General features: G+C 38.1%; 1 protein-coding gene and 1 long non-coding RNA gene across 4 annotated transcripts; one reads left to right on the forward strand and one right to left on the reverse strand.

Annotated features, from left to right (window-relative positions):
• Positions 1 to 375: 375 nt before the first annotated feature.
• LOC111332974 (palmitoleoyl-protein carboxylesterase notum2) lies at positions 376 to 16,708 on the reverse strand. 3 transcript variants are annotated; one of them, XM_022938483.2, is made up of 11 exons: positions 16,499 to 16,708; positions 12,317 to 12,713; positions 7,117 to 7,354; positions 6,336 to 6,468; positions 5,278 to 5,361; positions 4,650 to 4,748; positions 4,160 to 4,247; positions 3,420 to 3,592; positions 2,718 to 2,826; positions 1,622 to 1,810; positions 376 to 1,420 (listed from the first exon to the last, which is right to left on the reverse strand). In XM_022938483.2, exons 2-11 carry the CDS (start codon positions 12,573 to 12,575, stop codon positions 1,326 to 1,328), a joined length of 1,467 nt encoding a protein of 488 aa, XP_022794218.1. In that variant the 5' UTR covers positions 12,576 to 12,713; positions 16,499 to 16,708; the 3' UTR covers positions 376 to 1,325. The 3 variants fall into 3 exon arrangements, with proteins under 3 accessions (XP_022794218.1, XP_088612859.1, XP_022794210.2); XM_088756733.1 differs by lacking the exon at positions 16,499 to 16,708 and adding an exon at positions 8,995 to 10,255 and having other exon boundaries at positions 12,317 to 12,453; XM_022938475.2 differs by lacking the exons at positions 12,317 to 12,713; positions 16,499 to 16,708 and adding an exon at positions 8,896 to 9,133.
• Positions 3,599 to 16,377, forward strand: LOC148733003 (uncharacterized). The gene is made up of 2 exons (XR_015999945.1): positions 3,599 to 3,935; positions 15,137 to 16,377. It is a non-coding gene; the product is annotated as an uncharacterized LOC148733003 (long non-coding RNA).
• Positions 16,709 to 17,685: the final 977 nt, after the last annotated feature.

Consider the following 17,685-nt stretch of genomic DNA (forward strand, 5'->3'; position numbering starts at 1 on the left):
GCGGTCTTTCTCTTTCAAGATCTCTTAAAATCACTGATAAGTAGTGGGATGCAAACCATATGGAATACACGGAAGTAAAAAAATCGAGATGTATTGTATTGAAACAAACTCACCACGACTCTAGCTTCATGAGTGCTTAGCAAACTTCCTAAGCGCATCCATAACTCGATGAGACTTTCAAACATCTTTCAGAAACTGACGTCAGCCTGCAACCCACGGGAAAATTGATCGAGTGTCTTAGCCGATCAGAGAACGCTCTTTGTATGAACCGATGCTAATTTAGGTAAACAAAATCGTATTGATAGATGAAAAACAGTAACTTTTGAAGCTTTTGAAGTTGTTTTGAGTGCAGAAAGGCAACAGGTTCTCTTGAGCTAGTGATTAATCATAGTTTTATTTCCAATTTGCAATAAACGATTTACCATAACATTTGATCCTACATGTGTAACGTAAATATCATATTTCCCAATGAATTAACTTCGTCCAAATAAGCGTCAATATGACGCAAATCTACAATTTACAAAATATAATACATCGTTTGAGCTATTCTGGAGCAATTACGTAGCCTTTCAAATATTAGAGTCATTTCTGTCGGAATTTGTTTTTGCTCGCAGCAAAAAATTCAAAGAAAAGTCAAAAGTAGGACGCCAGAACGCCCGAAATAACCCATCTTCATTTCAATGTCCTAGGGTTAGTGAAATGAATCATTACGTTTTCAAGCACAGATTTTTAGCCATTTAACTTAAATCTACAGAGAACATATCACACACTGAGTTGCATAAACCAAAATGCTTGGAAAATAATAGCAGCAGTATTTAATAAAAATAGAGAACGTTACAATTTTGCCTGCGTGCAGACGTCTCCTACTGCCTTTGTTGCACGCGGAAAAGGGACTTCAACAAAGGAAATAGGAGATGTCTGCACGCACGCAAGTTACAAACTGAATTTTTTTTATAAGCAGAATTCTTGAACCACGATTTGTGGAAGTGAATTCTGGAACGTTTGCGGTTATTACTTGACGATTTTTCAGTCAGGAAAATTTTCTAAATTGATCACACCTTATTAAAGAGCTCTAACGTTCAGAAAATACTGGTAAATTTTATGCAGGCATTTGTGTTTTCCAGGATAAACACTGTCTGAATTTCTCTCACTTTCACCATGAAAACAGACTGAAGTTGGACGTTAATTTTATCCCTGGAGGTGCAGCAATAGTTCCTATGACAACTGTGCCGTGGGTGTTCACCTTGTCAATGGAACGCCTGGTCCACCGTCGCCTGTCATGGTGCTGTAGTAGCATCCAAAGTTATTTGTCTTTTCCACGGGCCCTACAAAAGTACTACGTCCCCCCAAAACACGAAAGAGTAAATCAAAAATACACAAATCCATATTGTGACTGTTGATTTCTGCCAACGAGATGCACCTGAAAGCAAAGAGCAGGAATATTCATTTCATATATCCTACTTTCAGGGCCTTCAGCAGAACTATGAATTAGACCTAATTGATATGTTTGAATATAAAGGCTCTAAGGTACGGCATTTGGGTCATTTTACAGCTTACAGGATGCGCTGCTCGAAAATAAACACTGGAAAATGTTGCGAAGTCAAACGAGAGAATCGCTCACCATTTCCGCTAATTGTTTGAGGAGTGGGTTCATCGTAAACTACAGAAGGTCTCGGTTTACGACATTTTATACAGAGCTTTGAGCAGCAAGAGGGGTTGCATTCTGGTTTGTTCAACGGCTCCTCCACATATGTCCCACGGGTGCCATTGCTGATAAACCATTCAGAGAAGGCTTCATATGGTGTCTTGCCTACAAAAAATAAACGTGATACATGATAAAAGGCTTAATGATGATTCCCTAGAGGCTTTGGGTCTTCTGTTTGACACTTTCGAGATAAACGAATAGAGGAAAAGGGAAGCCAAAGTAATCAATATACATTTACTAAATATTTTTGTTGATATGGTTTTGAAAGTTTGCTAGTTTGGCGTTTGTTGTCCCAACTAAAGGATACAAAAAACACAGAATTAAGCTGGCCCAGCCCACTTTGACAACTAACCATAGGGGTACAACAGCACAGTGACAAAAAAAAAGATAGCGTGAAAAATACAGGTATGGTGAATTTTAAGCTCGATAATGAAATAGGGAGATGTATGCACGCGTATTAACAAACATTACGCTTTCAACCTCAACGGCCCTTGCAGTATGTGGGACACATCTCACGTTTGACCTGGTAATGGTCTAGCCGGCATAGGGTAGTATCTGTGCCTCAGTGACAGAGCCTTAGAACGCAGATTTTAAAGTCTGAGGTCCGATTCCTCATGGGGGCTCATGGGAATTTATTTTGTCCCAAGCTCACAACAAGACGAAAACAAATAAATTTCTCTGAACCGACAGTGATCGATGGGTCAGGTCAAATTGGACAATACTTTACTCTCACAGTACCCCCCTCCACCAAAGAGTGTACATGGGTACAGGCGAATTGTCAAGGAAGCGTATGGAATTGCAAGGGCGGGGTGGGTAACATTTCGATGTACTCTAATGGAGGGCGGGGGGGGGGGGGGAGAGAGGGGGAGATAATACTCCTTGTCGTCTCACGCTCAAGAAACCGGGATAAGTTCCACCTAGATGGGCCCCTTAGCTCGAGTACAGACTTTAATGATCGTAATAGTTTATGATTAAAGAACAGAATATCAGTATTAAGTTCCCTGAAACTTACCATCTATTTCACAAGCCAGCGTCTCCTTTGTACTAGTTAAATCGTCGCCAGAAAACGAATGTATGAAACAAGCTGGAGAAAATACGCCATCTTTCTGGCTGTTGATAACCTATGGTTTTCCAAAATACAAAGGGAGAAAAAGGAATTTCAACAAAAAACTTTTAGTCTCAAGGTGATCCCTAATTGTTTTAAAATTAATGCACCGAGGGCGCTTTGCACAAGTGGTTCTAACATGCTACTGGATAATTTCAAACAAATATAACTGGCTAGTGATTGAGGGTAACCTAAGAAGCTTGTAAGAAAATATAAATTGTACGATGATTGAAATGACGAAGCAGAGAAAAGCAGGAATTTAGGCCTAACTTGGCAGTAAACATCTAATTAGCCATTTAGAATTCAAGATCTTATTGTTAATTCTCCTCTCTGGCTACCAAACATTTCATTGTAAATTAGTTACGAAAATTTGGTGTTATATCGAGTAACAACTTCAACCTGATAAGCTTGAGTATTCTCACTGTTTGCTGGATAGCGTATGGATATTAAGGGGAGAACTTTCAAGTTAGTCATTTGAGGGCGTTAATGGGTTGAGTACCTACTAGTATGGATAGAAGTCACAAAAAACAGCACTAACGAAAATATTTAAAATAGAAACTATGGCGTCATTATAAAAGCACAACCGCCGCGCCTATACAGAATGCCTACCCGTCTGAGAGATCTGTGAGTATTTTTCCCGAACTTTCCGAGGTATTCTGCCTCGCTTGGAAGCTCCGGTGGAAGTCTCATAGTAGGAAACTTGGAATGAACAAGTTCCTGTAGTTGGTAGGAGTCCCACTGTGCCACAAACACGTAGACGGGGGCTGATAAATACTTGAAAACTAAAATTAAATAAATAAACAAATGAAGACATCGTTCATTTTTGCTTATTATCTTTCTTATTTACTTTTAGTATCTCTCTAACATCTCACGTGTCTACTCACGTGACTTTTTGACGTTCGCACAAGGGTTTCCTCGATTTTCGTGGCGGGTGCGTTGCTTTTCCCGCGCACGATTTGAATCGGCTTTTGTGGACAATAGTTGTTCTTTGACCGTTTTCTTCCGCTCTTTGCGAAAAGAACTTACTAAAAATCTGCTCAGTGGGAGGAAATAGGAAGGAAACTTCAAGTTGAACCTGTAAATGACGGATTCCCAGACAAAGCTTTTCCCAAATGGAATTCACAGGTAAGCTCTCATAGGGATGTGCCGCCCAAATGACGAGAAAGCCTCCCTGATTCCTCTAAATCGCTTAGAGTATTGCCCTGTTTTGAATTCATATGTTTTTTTGTTTGTTTGTTTTCTTATTTGAAAAAAAAAAAAAAGGTTAAACAAACATCTTCTGTGCATGCTGTAACAACTTTGTCAGACACTGCTTCCACGCAATTGTTTCAAACAAGGAGCTTGCTTACCTAATTCTCCATATAGACAAGCTTCTGCCTTAGGCATATTTGCTCTACATGTCTCGTCGACAAAACCATCCCACAATTTGTGAAACATCTACAAAAAACGCAAATAATGTCACATGTCATTTACATTAACATCGAGGTGCTACAAAAGAAAGATAGATACCTTCCTCACCTGACGAAGCCAGGAACAAACTTCTTGCATACAAGAATTATGATCCACATCTTAGCCCCCCCAATTCAAAGACCTGAAGAGCAATTCTCCCTTCTAGCTACAATACGTTTCCTTGAGAGCAATTTTCGAGAATTTGCTGTTGTATCATGCTCTACAAATGTAGCTTCATTTGTTTGACCTTTTGCTGGATTTTGTATTGGTGCTGTAAGGGATATAAGTGACACATACATACACCAGTATAAGACACTTCTGGGGTTTCATTGGTCACATATTTTGAAAAAAAATCAGTGAGAGGTATAATACTTTAAACATTGTACATACATAGCTTAAGACTTGGAAGAAAAAGGGTGGTCCTGCATTTGCTGTTTCACCAAAGTTAGGATACAAAGTAAACCAACCACCATCATTATAACCTCTAATCTGTAATGGAATTGAAACAGGTTAAGTTAAAGAAACTTCTTTTCTCAACAGTGGGTCCAAAATGGCTAAAAACCATGAATTCGATGCAAATAATTTAACTTAAAATAACAGTAATAATAGTATTGATAATAACTATAATAATAATAATAATAACAATAACAACATTTAACGACAGAACCGAAATTGCTAAGGCAGTTTTCAGTTTGGCCCTATTTTACAACCAATACTTAGGAATTATAAAATTTTACTAAAAAGATCTCAAGACTGTAACCAACAAAACAGGAGCAAACTATAAATACAAAACTAAATATTAGGTTAGGCTATCCAATTTCAGTCTTATAATAATTCCCCAGTCTCCAGTACACTTTACTTCAAAATGGAGGAAATAAATTATGTTGTTCTTTTGTCTCTTTACCTCATTGCAAGTAAAAAATATTAATTTTTTTGTTGCATTCAGAGGATGTGATTGAGGAATAGAGCACAAATGAGTATCTGAAAATCATCCCCATTTTGGCGTTTTCTTTCATACCTCAGCAGGTTTTACAAGTCCCTCAATATAGTCAATATTTGCCAACATTCCGAGGCCACCAGAAGAGGCACCACCAAACAAAATCTGTGAAGAACCATCACTTTATTAATCAATGATCAGCAAAGCTGTACATTAATCTCAAAAGTATAAATATACATCAACCCTTAGTCACTTAGCTACAATTATCAATATTATTATACATTGTAGTCACCATCTGTCTTCTCATTGGCTAAACGCCCACAGTTAATTCTGGGAAACAGCGCAACCTACAGATTATTCACTTATCTGTATGTACAGATTAGTGAATAATCTGTAGTTTACGCGCGTAATGCATGATTTCTGGCAGAGCAATGTCAAGTTCACGGACAGCGAAGTAAGAATGGCTTCTTGATTCGCTTCATTGACCTAGCGAGAAATTGAGGAATTACTTGAAGATAACAATTCAGAAAATACTAAAAGATCAACAGTTTTCTTCAATGATACTTTCGTTAGAAATGCATTTGATTGTTTTATAAAAACAATGAAAATGTTTGCCACACAGTTGTACATTTTTAACTGCTCAAAAATAAACTGTGTTCGCTGCAATAATGCGTTTGGCATTGTTTTATTTAAAACAATGTATAATACAACAATTATTGGATTTAGTTTTTGTGATATCCGGAATAATCAAGGTCTTGGGTTAGTGTCATCAGCCTCAGCCTTCGGCTTCGGCTGATAACACTTACCTCGGCCTTGATTATTCCGGATATCACAAAAACCTCATCCAATAATAATTATTGTTTATTGTTTTGTAAGTAATTATGGCATAACTTCTTTTAAGATAATCTTCTACCACACCAGTAACATAAAGTTATTGTAAGTTATGCAATTGCAAAATAAAGTAACATTTAAACATATTGAAAAGCTTTTATAATGAGAGTTCAATAATAACCTTGCCAGAGTACAATGTACATGAACATGTATGGGGAAGTTATGGCAAAGACAATTTCACTTCAATGTTCAATCAAATCCAACTCAGAAGCACAACATGATTTTAATGATTTTAAAACAAACTATACCTTTGTTCCTGCTTTGTTAATCCGGTAATCTTCAATAAGCTGCAAAAATATGGCTTTAACAATGAAATGTCCACACATATACATGCCATAATCATTCTGATCTTTTCCTCTTCTACCAACAAATACATCACCACTAGAAACAAAGAAAAACATTCCTCAACATACTGTATCTTAAATATTAAAACAGCTTTTCTAACACTTCATGTGCCTTTGATTTGATAGTCTGATAAACAAGACAAGTAACAGGAGAAAGCCATGAAAGCTACGTCCTTTTCTTTAATCTTTGCAGTAAATTCACCCATGATGTGCATTTATACTTGCTACCTCCAGTTTTTCATTATTAACCCACTATGAATATAGATTCATACCTGTACATAAAAATCTCTTAGATAGAGTTGAAAGTTTCATAATGAAGTGGTCAACATACATGTAGCACAACTGTTGGTGTTTTTTAGTAAAAATTAAGAGACTGGTTTAGCCATAGGCATTGCTCTGCTGAAGCCTTACATGCTTGGGTAACATGATCAATTATGATAATTATTATGTACAATGATCACAGTAATCCATGCACTAATACACATGTATAACGAGCAACCAACTCAAAACATGAGCTACATGTAGCTTTGGTCAGAAGTAAACTTAATCAACAAATCAAATTACAAAAACTTTACATTCTTTAATTGATATAGCTCATCTAACCATGTCCTGAAGTAGACCCTTATCTTCTTTGTTAAATATTTTGTATGTATTGTTTGAAGCTTAAAAGGGGACGGGACATTACCTGCAATATGGCACAAATACTTTATTCCAAGATGAAAACATAGGATTTTGTTGTGGGTCATCAGAAGCAACAAAAGTCCCTGTCAAATGATCACTGTAATTTCTTGAAGAGCCTAAAGGGCCTCTGGATCTATGTAAACATGAGTCATATGTCCCACAAGAGCCTCCTTCTTGCAACTGTATAACCCAGTGCCTTGAATCTGAATTACAACTCAGGTAAAACACTGCTTCAGAACCATCTAAAATAAAAGAGAAATAATCAGTTTCCAAAAGGTTTTCTAAGAAAATTTTGCTTTGATCCAGTACAACACAGTTTGTACATGTATCTTGGCACAAGAGCAGTTATTACTTCAGGTGGACACTTTACAATGTATGTAATGAGACTTGAGGTCACTGTTAAGCCACATAATTATGGCACTTTACCAGGTTCAAAATTCAATCTTGTGAATTTACTTACTATTTTATTCACCAAAGGTTTGAATTCATAGAATACTCGACTAAATTCATCAAAACCATGTGGAATTCATCAAAAATGAAAACTTAAATTCATCTAAACACTAAATTCATCAAAGTGTTAAATTCATTGAAAATACCCTTCAGCCTCGAACCAGTCTATCGTGTCCACTGAAGTCCCATAGATCCTTGCAAGGTTTTTTTCTCCAACATGGCGGATACAGTCGAGTAAGAAGAGAGACTTCAACATACTTTGCTGGATCTTGGAAGAAGATTGCTAAATGGTGGGGATGTCGACTTTGTCATGTTTCGATTACAGCAGATAAACCATCATCTATTACATTTGGAATGATTCAGTGAAATCGTGCAATCCATTTCAGCTGTAATAGTTTTGTTAGAAAGTGTGGACGAGAGCAGTGCTAATCACAAACTTTGATGGTTGTAGCGCCACCCCTAGTGGTTTAGTTGGAAGGCCAAAATTTGATATTCCCCGAGAGAAGCTGGAATATATGATTGATTATGACATCTCTATATCGAAGATAGCCATTGCGTTGGGGGTGTCAAAGAGCACAATAAAGCAACGTATTAGAGAATACCGCATTTCAGTGCAAAAAACAAGAAGTGAACTAGACACCTTGCTCAGAAACATTCAGAGGGAATATCCAAATGCTGGGTACCACAGAATCTACTCTCAGCTTAAATCCACATCCCCACCATTTAGCAATCTTCTCCCAAGATCCAGCAAAGTATGTTGAAGTCTTTCTTCATATTCGACTGTATCCGCCATGTTGGAGAAAAAAGCCTTGCAAGGATCTATGGGACTTCAGTGGATGTGATAGACTGGTTCAAGGCTGAAGGGTATTTTCGATGAATTCAACACTTTGATGAATTTAGTGTTTCGATGAATTCAACACTTTGATGAATTTAGTATTCCATCAAATTCAACAGTTCAATGAATTCAGTGTTTTGATGAATTTAAGTTTTCAGTTTCGATGAATTTAACATGGTTTCAATTAATTCACTCAAGTATTCCATGAATTCAAACCTTTGGTGAATAAATTTAAAAGAGTAAGTAAATTCACCAGATTGAATTTTGAACCCATGCAAAACTGCCATACAGTACTGCAGTAAGTCAAATAGGGCAAGACTGCAGCCTTATACAGCTGCAGCTTAGCAGTGGTTGGTATCAAGTTGCACAACCTTACCATTACTCCCACTCTCTGACTAGCTTTTTTGCAGTTCTCACTTATGTGGACATTAAAGGTCAATTGAGAATCAATACGTACACCTAATAATTTAATGTTCTGATAGTGGGAAACTCTATTACCGTCTATGTCAATATTGATATTGGCATCTTTTTGCTTGCTAATGAGCATGCTACCATATTTGGTAAAGTTTCCCTATAAACAGTTCTCTTTATACCAACTTGTTGCTGCAACTGCAATCTCCTGTAATCTTGTTTGGATTAGCTGGACATCTTTACTTGCTTCGAAAAACTGGTGATCATCGGCATACATGGAGATATTCGACTTCATTACATAAGACAGATCATTCTGATAAAGATTCCACATCAAAGGCCCAAGAGAAGAGCCTTGAGGGCACCCTCTTACCACCTTCCTCCATCCGCTTGTTGTGTTCCCTAGCTTCACTCTTGCTTGGCGATTTTCAAAATATGATGCCATGAGTTTGAGGCTGACATCATCAAAACTGTATGCTCTTAGTTTAGCCAGCATGAGTGGTGGGAACAGACAATCAAACGCCTTACTCATATCTGTTGACAACACACCAACACACTCCCCATTGTCCAATGAGTGCCTCCAGCTCTCAGTCAGGTATAACAAGGCAGTCTCGCAACTGTTCCTCTTTCTATATGCAGTCAAATGGTCACACAGGCAATTATTATAGTTACCAGTGATTTGGGAAGAAAGGAGTTGCTCAAAGATTTTATTAATAACAAGTTGCACAGTCACAGGACGATAGTTTTCTTTTTGCAGTTGATCATCTTTCTTGTGAACTGGGGTCCATTCTCCCTTCTTCCAGTCAGTTGGCCAGTGCCCCTGCTCAATGCAGATGTTAAACAGATTGGCAAGTGGTACAGCCAATTCACTTGCCCCAGATATAAGTGCCCTTGGGGGGATTAGGTCCCAGCCCATAGCCTTGCCTAGCTTCAGCTTTTTAAGCCTGTCCTCTACTTCACAAGGTTTAACGCTTTGGAAAGAGAACAACTGACTATTATCGTGGTTAGCCGCCCTTATGGCCATCAAACTGCTGTGTTTGTCAAAATCACCCAGAGAGCACTTATTTATATCCAATTGGCCAATACCATCAGCAATTGTTGCAAAAATACTCCCCAAAAGCCTCGGAGATGTCGAGCTTATTACTACTAGCTTGCCCATTAATATTAAGCTTAATGTCTGAGACTTGCCTGCAGTTTGACTTTGATGACAAGAAGGGCATAAAAGTTTTATAAAAGTCTTGTGGTTTGTTCTTAAGATCCTCAGCTTTCATTTTCCAATAGCTCTTTATTGCTTTCCTACGCAGTCTAGTCGCCTCATTTTGAAACTTTTTAAGATTGATCAAGTCCTCTGGAGCATTTGTCCTGCTGTATCGCCTGGCAGCCGTGCGTCTAGCCCGTATTGCCTCCTTCCACTCTGAGTTCATATATGGTACATCCTGATCCCTGAATTCTTCATTTGGTCATAGTAGTAGCAAGTAGGATAAATATTGTAAGAAATGTACAACTTTTTTTAGAGACATGTTTCGGCATGCTTATGCCATCTTCAATCAATGAGTAACTGAACATGAGTAATTATATGACAGACAAGTTGATGAATAAAATATTTACAGTATGAAGTAATACAAAAGCGGGTACTAACTACAGCGTGACAAAAAACATGAAATTAAAGGTGTGAACTAAAATGCTAGAAAAGTGTTATAATGCCATAAATAAATAATTTTGTGTAATAACAGCTCAAAGTAAACAAATGTATCTGAGATGGCAGAAAACACACATAACTGAGTTGACATTTGTTTCAGTTTAACATTTGATTACATTTTCATGTATTTGAGAGAATGTTGAACTCTTCTTTACCAAAAGGTGAAAAGCACATCCAATAATAGATTGAATAATAGAATCTAATTTGAAAACCACAGTATACCTTTTCTACAAATTCCGAGCCTTAAAACTCCAGTTTCATGTGCAACATTTTTACACAAAATCACACTTTTATTGCATTATATCAGAAACTGTTATAAGTAGAGACACTGGAGGAAATAACAGAGATGTACACTGTAAAAATGGCAATGATTGCAATGCATCGCCTGTGGACAAAACTTGTGCCTAGTGATAATAGCTCTGAGTATTAAGCACAAAAATTTAAATTTTGATGTAGAGATTAACTTATTGCCAAGCAGACAGATGGCAATGAGAAAAAAGAGAGATAATTTAAACAAAGCAATAATTTGTAGTAATAAAACTTGGCTAAAACCACTAAATATTCATCCAATGAATATCATTTAAAGTGATGGTCTGGTTTAGAAAAACAGAAAAATCTCTTCAAAATCTGGTCACAATTTGGTTCAAAAGGTAAATGTGGAAAAATGCATAACATGCATGTCGAGAGAATAGCACTATATGAAACCTTGGTCAGCAGTGAGAACGTCTGGTGTCAATATGGGAAATTGATTGGATTTCCAGATTTGAATATATGAGCCACATCTGATAACAGCCGAGCAGATATACATGACTTTTCAAGCAGTTTTTTAATACGATTGATTGACTACAATAAACTTTTTATGCCATTGGCTATAGTAAAAAAAAAACGCCGAAAAATTTTAATTTCCACCGGTGCACTGATCTTCACACTAATGTTTTGAATTGCATATTATTTGGGACATATATATTTAGAAGTTTGTTTAGCCAGATATTTCGTACAAACCATTATCCTAGCAGCCGCAAATTAACAACACAACTTAAAAATACTTAAAAACCGTCAAAGAACGAATTCCGACAATTTGCAACTTTTGCGACAGACGATAGACATAAGCAGAGGGTGAAACGAGAGTCCCTGAAGTCTGTCAGAAAGGTTACTTATTATTTAATAGTTTAGCGGCAATACGTCCTTGACTGTTTAGTCCAAGTCAGAAAGGCAAATAATTATCCTGCGACAAAGAGTCAAAACATCGGCGAAACATGAGGATGTTTTTCATCTTCAAAGTTTCACCGCGCATGCATACATAAATAGGAAAATAACAAATAGATCAGCTGTAAATCCAAGCGGATGACACTTTGACGTTCAACCGACAAACTAGAAATACCAAAAATTGCGCGCTTGTTTTAACACAAAGCTCGCAATAGATCTCATACATTTTTCTTACAAACGCAAATGTCAAACCGCGCATACGGCGTCGCCGAAGCACTTTCCTTTCAAGATGAAAACAGTTTACTTTACCCATTCAATATTCTGTTATTGCTTCGCCGCAAAATAACACAGAGTGGCCCCTGAGGGTATTCTTAGTTACAAACGCTCTTAAAATTGTACACACCGAGCTAAACGGTAGCAGTATCAGAGGAGAACGCTTAAAACCATTAGATTAAAAGCACAATCGACGAGATCGTCTTTGCATAAGTTGAAATCCGAGCCCGAGGTGAAATATCAGTAAAAGCGCACATGTTGAAATCAGCGGCGCAATTCAGTTCTAAGAAGCCTAAATCCACCACAATAAAATTACTCATTTAACGATCTTACCTAAGCATAAAGCATTTCTGTTCTTCGCATCTCGAATAGGCGTCCGTTTCAAATTGTATGTGTGCTTTCCCCTCACCCGTCGACGACTTGACTCCCGTCGCGCTCGTGGCTGAGTGTTTGGTAAACTGTCTTTCAAGCTATTGAGTTTGAAGGGTCTCCCGTGCGGCTGAAGACTGCTCACAAATCCGAAATCCTGCCATCCACCGATGAAGCATGCGATCGTCAGCCAGAGGGTAAGCAACGGCCTTTGGCACCACATCGCTGTGTCCGTGTTTTCTGAGGCGAAAGATCGGGTCCACTCGCTCTGCGCCGAGCGAACCTTCACACAGGCTTCTAGAAATTCTGGTCACTCGCTCGTTGCTAATCGCCGATTCGCAACGTCTCCACGGAAGGATTTCTGTGGTTTTGAAGAGGTTGAACAGCAAGGTTAAGAGATTTAGAACACCAAATCGATTTTAAGAGTGCTTTAAGTCTGCATAATATTTGTGACAATAAGCGGGTTTGCTTTCCACGGCCACACGTGTACTTCATTTAGCTCAAGATGATTCGCATCGTTTTTGATTGCTTTGTGCGCGCCAGATAGTCAGCCTATCGTGTCACGAAGTTAAAACACCCTCTGACATGTTTGCGAGTTTGATCTAAGAACAGAGGTGAAATCTAAGCCATGCACTCTCCACAACTGATTGCACATGTTTCTTATAACTGTAAACACAAGAACGAAGGCTTTTCAAAGCGTGACGTCAGCCGGGTTCATTTAATTGCTAATTATTATCCATTGTCGATAATAAAAGATAATTGCCAATGAAAGGACACGACACATCGTCAAACAACACCTGAGAGGTTTACAACACTTGTAAGGTAAATTTGTCGGTTCATGTAATGACTGCATATACTTGCGAAGAATATATATTGCCTATGTATACAGGTAAGAAGTGTGGAATACGGCATTCACACAGGCTAAATTCGAGAATGAAAATCTGAAATCGAGAACACTTAAAATAAAAAAGAAAACGTCAGTGAGGATGCACTAATTTTATTACCTCCTCGAAATATCTTATCAAGTGCCACTTGAAGGATAACTAAATGACGAGCAAATATTTTGTTTGTTCAGATTTATTCATTACGTTTTGTTTCAGTTTGTACGTATCAGCCAGCAACAAAGAGTTTTTTTTCGGTTTTCGTTGTGTTAGTTTGAAACATTATTTTTCCTTAGAGGCTTTTTTTTTGTTTTTTTGTTTTCCCTTATTTGTTTGTTGGTTTGTGCAGATATCTTTTGTAAGAGTACAGTAGTCGAGTGTTGAGTATAGGTAGTAGCATCACGGTTGTACACGACTGATTTCTTGAAATGAATGTCACTTCGAGCCCCTATGGAAATTAAGAGAGAAAAATCTTTAGAAGGGATTTTAGAAACAAAGGCTTCTGAGAGTTGGCCGGCCAACGTCCACTTTCACCACGAAGCTTGAAGGTTGGAATAAGCCCATGAATAGCATATGTAGTGTACACAGTTTTAGAATGATGGAATACTCCAATTTCTCTCTCTAAAACTGTCAGAATATCATCGCAATAGGGATACCATTTAAGAAGAATGATTTAGTGGAAGTGTAAATTCAGATGTACAAAGAGGTCGATGTAAAGTAATGAGAACTCGATCTTGGACTTTTTGATAAAACCTTCCCCCAGAGTGACATGCCTTACCAGTGCCTCCGCATCTTAGGGCCCTGTTTACAAGCAGGTAGGGTAACCCTAGTGCTAGGGTTACCCTGGCAGGAGGGTTACCCTAACGCTCCCACATTTCTTCTTTTTTTTCATCGACGTGTTTACAAGGCAGCTAGGGTTACCCTAGCACTAGGGTAACCCTAGCTGCCTTGTAAACGTTCTGCTGGGTATAACTCGCCTACCCAGGACAACTTTTTACTTGTTTCCAGACCCTTTGAACATTGATAACAATACGTGCCGTTACCAAGTATAGTTAAGTTGTCCCGGGTGGTAGGGTAACCCTACCTGTGAAATTTTGCTTGTAAACCCGGGCTATCTTTGACCCGCCTGCTAGGGTAACCCTAGCACAAGGGTTACCCTCCTTGCTTGTAAACAGGGCCTAAGAAGGAAATTATGCGGCGACCATCATGTGTTGGACACAGCTCATTAACCGTGGACCTACTTCGGTTTTTGTGGCTACTCTACCATTCATTATGGCCTTTTACGATGATATCGTCCGGATTTTGGCGCTGGAAAACACTGTTACAATGTTAAGAATTTTTTAACTGATACTGGTACTATTTCAGTCTTGTAAGCATCTTGACACAGTTTCACGCCTTTGTACTCTACTGAATTTGTTAAGGATTCCCTTCAGCACAATCCGGTGTAAACCCGCTTAACCCATGGTAAGAGCGCTAAAACTGAACCTGGATAAATCTGGTAGATGGCCGTCGTCGTGAAACAGAACAACTCTATGTCATGTTATAACAAAAAATGTCTTGAAGATGAATTCCTAACTATGGCCCCTACTGAGAGATGAGGGCTTCAAACAATGTGTAGAGCTTTTGTCTCAAATACCTCTGACTGCGCGGTAATTGCAGGCGCATGTAGGAGATCCATTTCTCACCTTTGTAGATCCCTATCTCCCACAAAGTGTTATTTTTCACCCAATTCCAAACTAATCTCGCTGTTTTAGTGCGGACGACATACTGCTATAGCTGCTCTCAGAACAACCAAAAAAACAAACAGTTTTGGTGAAATTCCCTTATCACTCCATTTAAGACAGTTCAAATTCCACTCCCAAAGCTTCTAATCGAAGTTTGTGTTTCTCGTTTGATTTTTCAGAGACAGGCGGCGCCAAGGGTTCGACAAGTGCTTAAACAAATGTTTTCCATATCAAGAACTTTCTTATTGGCCACGGACTCAGTAAATAAAGAACAAACATGTTTTTAACAGAGATACCACCCCGTGTCCTTCGATTGCAAAGGAGCGCTCCGGCTGAGTCCTTGGTTGTGTTTACCCCATCCACCTTGTATTTTCATAAAGCTGAAAGAATTTCATGCGTTTTCGCGAGTTCACGCCCGCAAGAAAATGATTATATTTTTACGTGCACCTCGTCGATGAATTCCATATGTGTCTCGAAATGTTATTGTAAACCTAAATGATTAATGTAACTCCCGAGCGTGGTCTAGAAAAACTGATTACTTTTGAAACCATTCCTCAAAATTTGTGGCAAATTTCTAACATCAGTGGCTTTTGTTGTGACAATAGATTCGACTAGTGGAATAGTCAGTTCTACCGTACACTTCCTTTGCATTTGACAAATGCAATTTAGGCTAAGTGACTTATGTCGTTTCAAGGTCCGTCATCCTACATTCCTCTCTGTGTTTGATTTTTTATTCCTGTATAAAAAAAATTAATATTTTCCTGTTTTGATGATCCCAGTGTCAGCTAGGAACAGCCTCTAATCCTGTAATCTAGCATAGTTAGTTATCTAATTTGCTTTTAACTCAGTGACTTTTGCATTCGTTGCCTTTCGAAGAAGTAAACAAATAAAAATGACGAGACCTTTGATAAAATGTAAAACGATAAGCAGAGGTAAATTCATCAAATGAATAATCAAGTGGAGTGTAATTGGCATCTTGGAAGTGCTCTCACTAAGCTTGCATGGGCGCGCTGAATTCCAAATTTCATCAGTCTCCGCATTTCATGTTGCTCCTTCAAAGTTTCACAAGGATGTTAGCATATACAGAGGATGATTAAAGAGTTTTGTTTAGAAGTTGGCAAAAAATTTAAAAGGTCACTAAAGCGCAGTAAAATTGCTCGAATGAAGTGATTTTCGACGTCAATTAACTCTCGAGTGGGTGTCATTCGGTTCACAGAATTGAACATACGACGTTCGGATAGAGGTTCTTCAATGTTCAGTTTGTAACATGGCATGATTTAAGCGTCAATCGAAGCGCCCAGTTCGTCCTAAATTTAGCACGATTGTATAAATACTGACTGATCGTTGTATTTAATTGTATTTTTGGCGAGAAGCTTGAGTGAATTTGAATAAATTTGTTCAAGTGTCTTTACATTGCAAATTCAGTTCCCTGTTTGTCTTTAACGAAGTGATCGTGGCTGGCTTCTCGAGTACCTGTATTCAGATGTGTTTCGTTTCAATCTCATTTGACTAGCGCACTTGAAAGGTCTTGAAACACTTACCTCTAAGTTCACGAACCAACTGCGTGACTCTAGAATGCAATAAAACCACTTCAGTCTCGGTCACTGATGAAAAGGGCCTTGTTTTCAACACGTCTAGGCGTCAGGAAATAACGCTATCTCGACTACTAAACTCACTCCTCCTTCACACAAAGGCAAACGACGTTGAATGCCGCTCTGACTTTATCGGTCGCCCAAAGCAAATATTCAAATGCAAATAGAGTAAACACACTACAGATGAATCTTAGAGGCCTATTCATATTTCACTGGTTGGCGGGTTTCTATGCCCTCGGGTCAAGGCATTCTCGTAATTGCAAAAAAACTAATAACATTAAACTGCGGCTTAAAGAGGAAACGGAAAGGTAGCAGGTCAAATAAAGTATCTAAATTTACATCTAAAATGAAAAGAAAATAAAAGTACTCAGCAAGGTAACGGCAGATATCCATATAAGTATGAGTTCTTACCTTGCGGAAAAACAGGGTTTTTTTTCAAGCTCTCTGTTTAGGCCGTGTTAATAAGTTTCCAAACGATAAATGGAAAAAACACTTTCAGGGGTGGCGAACCGTTATCTATTTTATTGGATCGCGGCGGGGAGTGCAGGAAAGCTCAACTTTTTTAATAAAAAAAAAAGTTAATCAAAGCCTATAAAAACATTTGCAATCAACTCCTCACAATATTAAAGAATTGTTTTCCTTGAAACCGCAAGCCATCAAAAATCCATTGTTGCTTGATACCACAAATTCTTTTCTCATTGCTGATATATTATCTTTTGTTTAAGTCTCATTGCTGATATGTTATCTTTTGTTTAAGTCTATTGCTCAATATAAATCCACAACAATATTTGTCACTTGACGTACTGATCTTACAACACGAAACCCACATTTCACTTGATCTAGTCTGCACAAGGCAAATAGCGAGGTTTGTCCAACTCCTTACACAGGGAGGAAGTTAGCCAAGGGGAATAGTTATGTTGGCAATCAAGCTACAGTAGGGATGCAGTTGAAAACGTGATATTTCATAGTACTCCGTGGTTGGATAAGATTAAAAACAAACTTTCTATTTCTGGTAACTTGAAAGACGTCAAACTATTTTAGCCTTGAAGTTCTACGTTTTTAAAGTGTGTTTATAGGTCAACCAAATTCTTTATAGGTGTCCTCAAAGAAAAGTCTTTCCTAGATTGCTCAAAGGA

Source organism: Stylophora pistillata, chromosome 4 (assembly GCF_964205215.1).
Source record: "Stylophora pistillata chromosome 4, jaStyPist1.2, whole genome shotgun sequence".
In the NCBI taxonomy this organism is placed as follows: Eukaryota; Metazoa; Cnidaria; class Anthozoa; order Scleractinia; family Pocilloporidae; genus Stylophora; species Stylophora pistillata.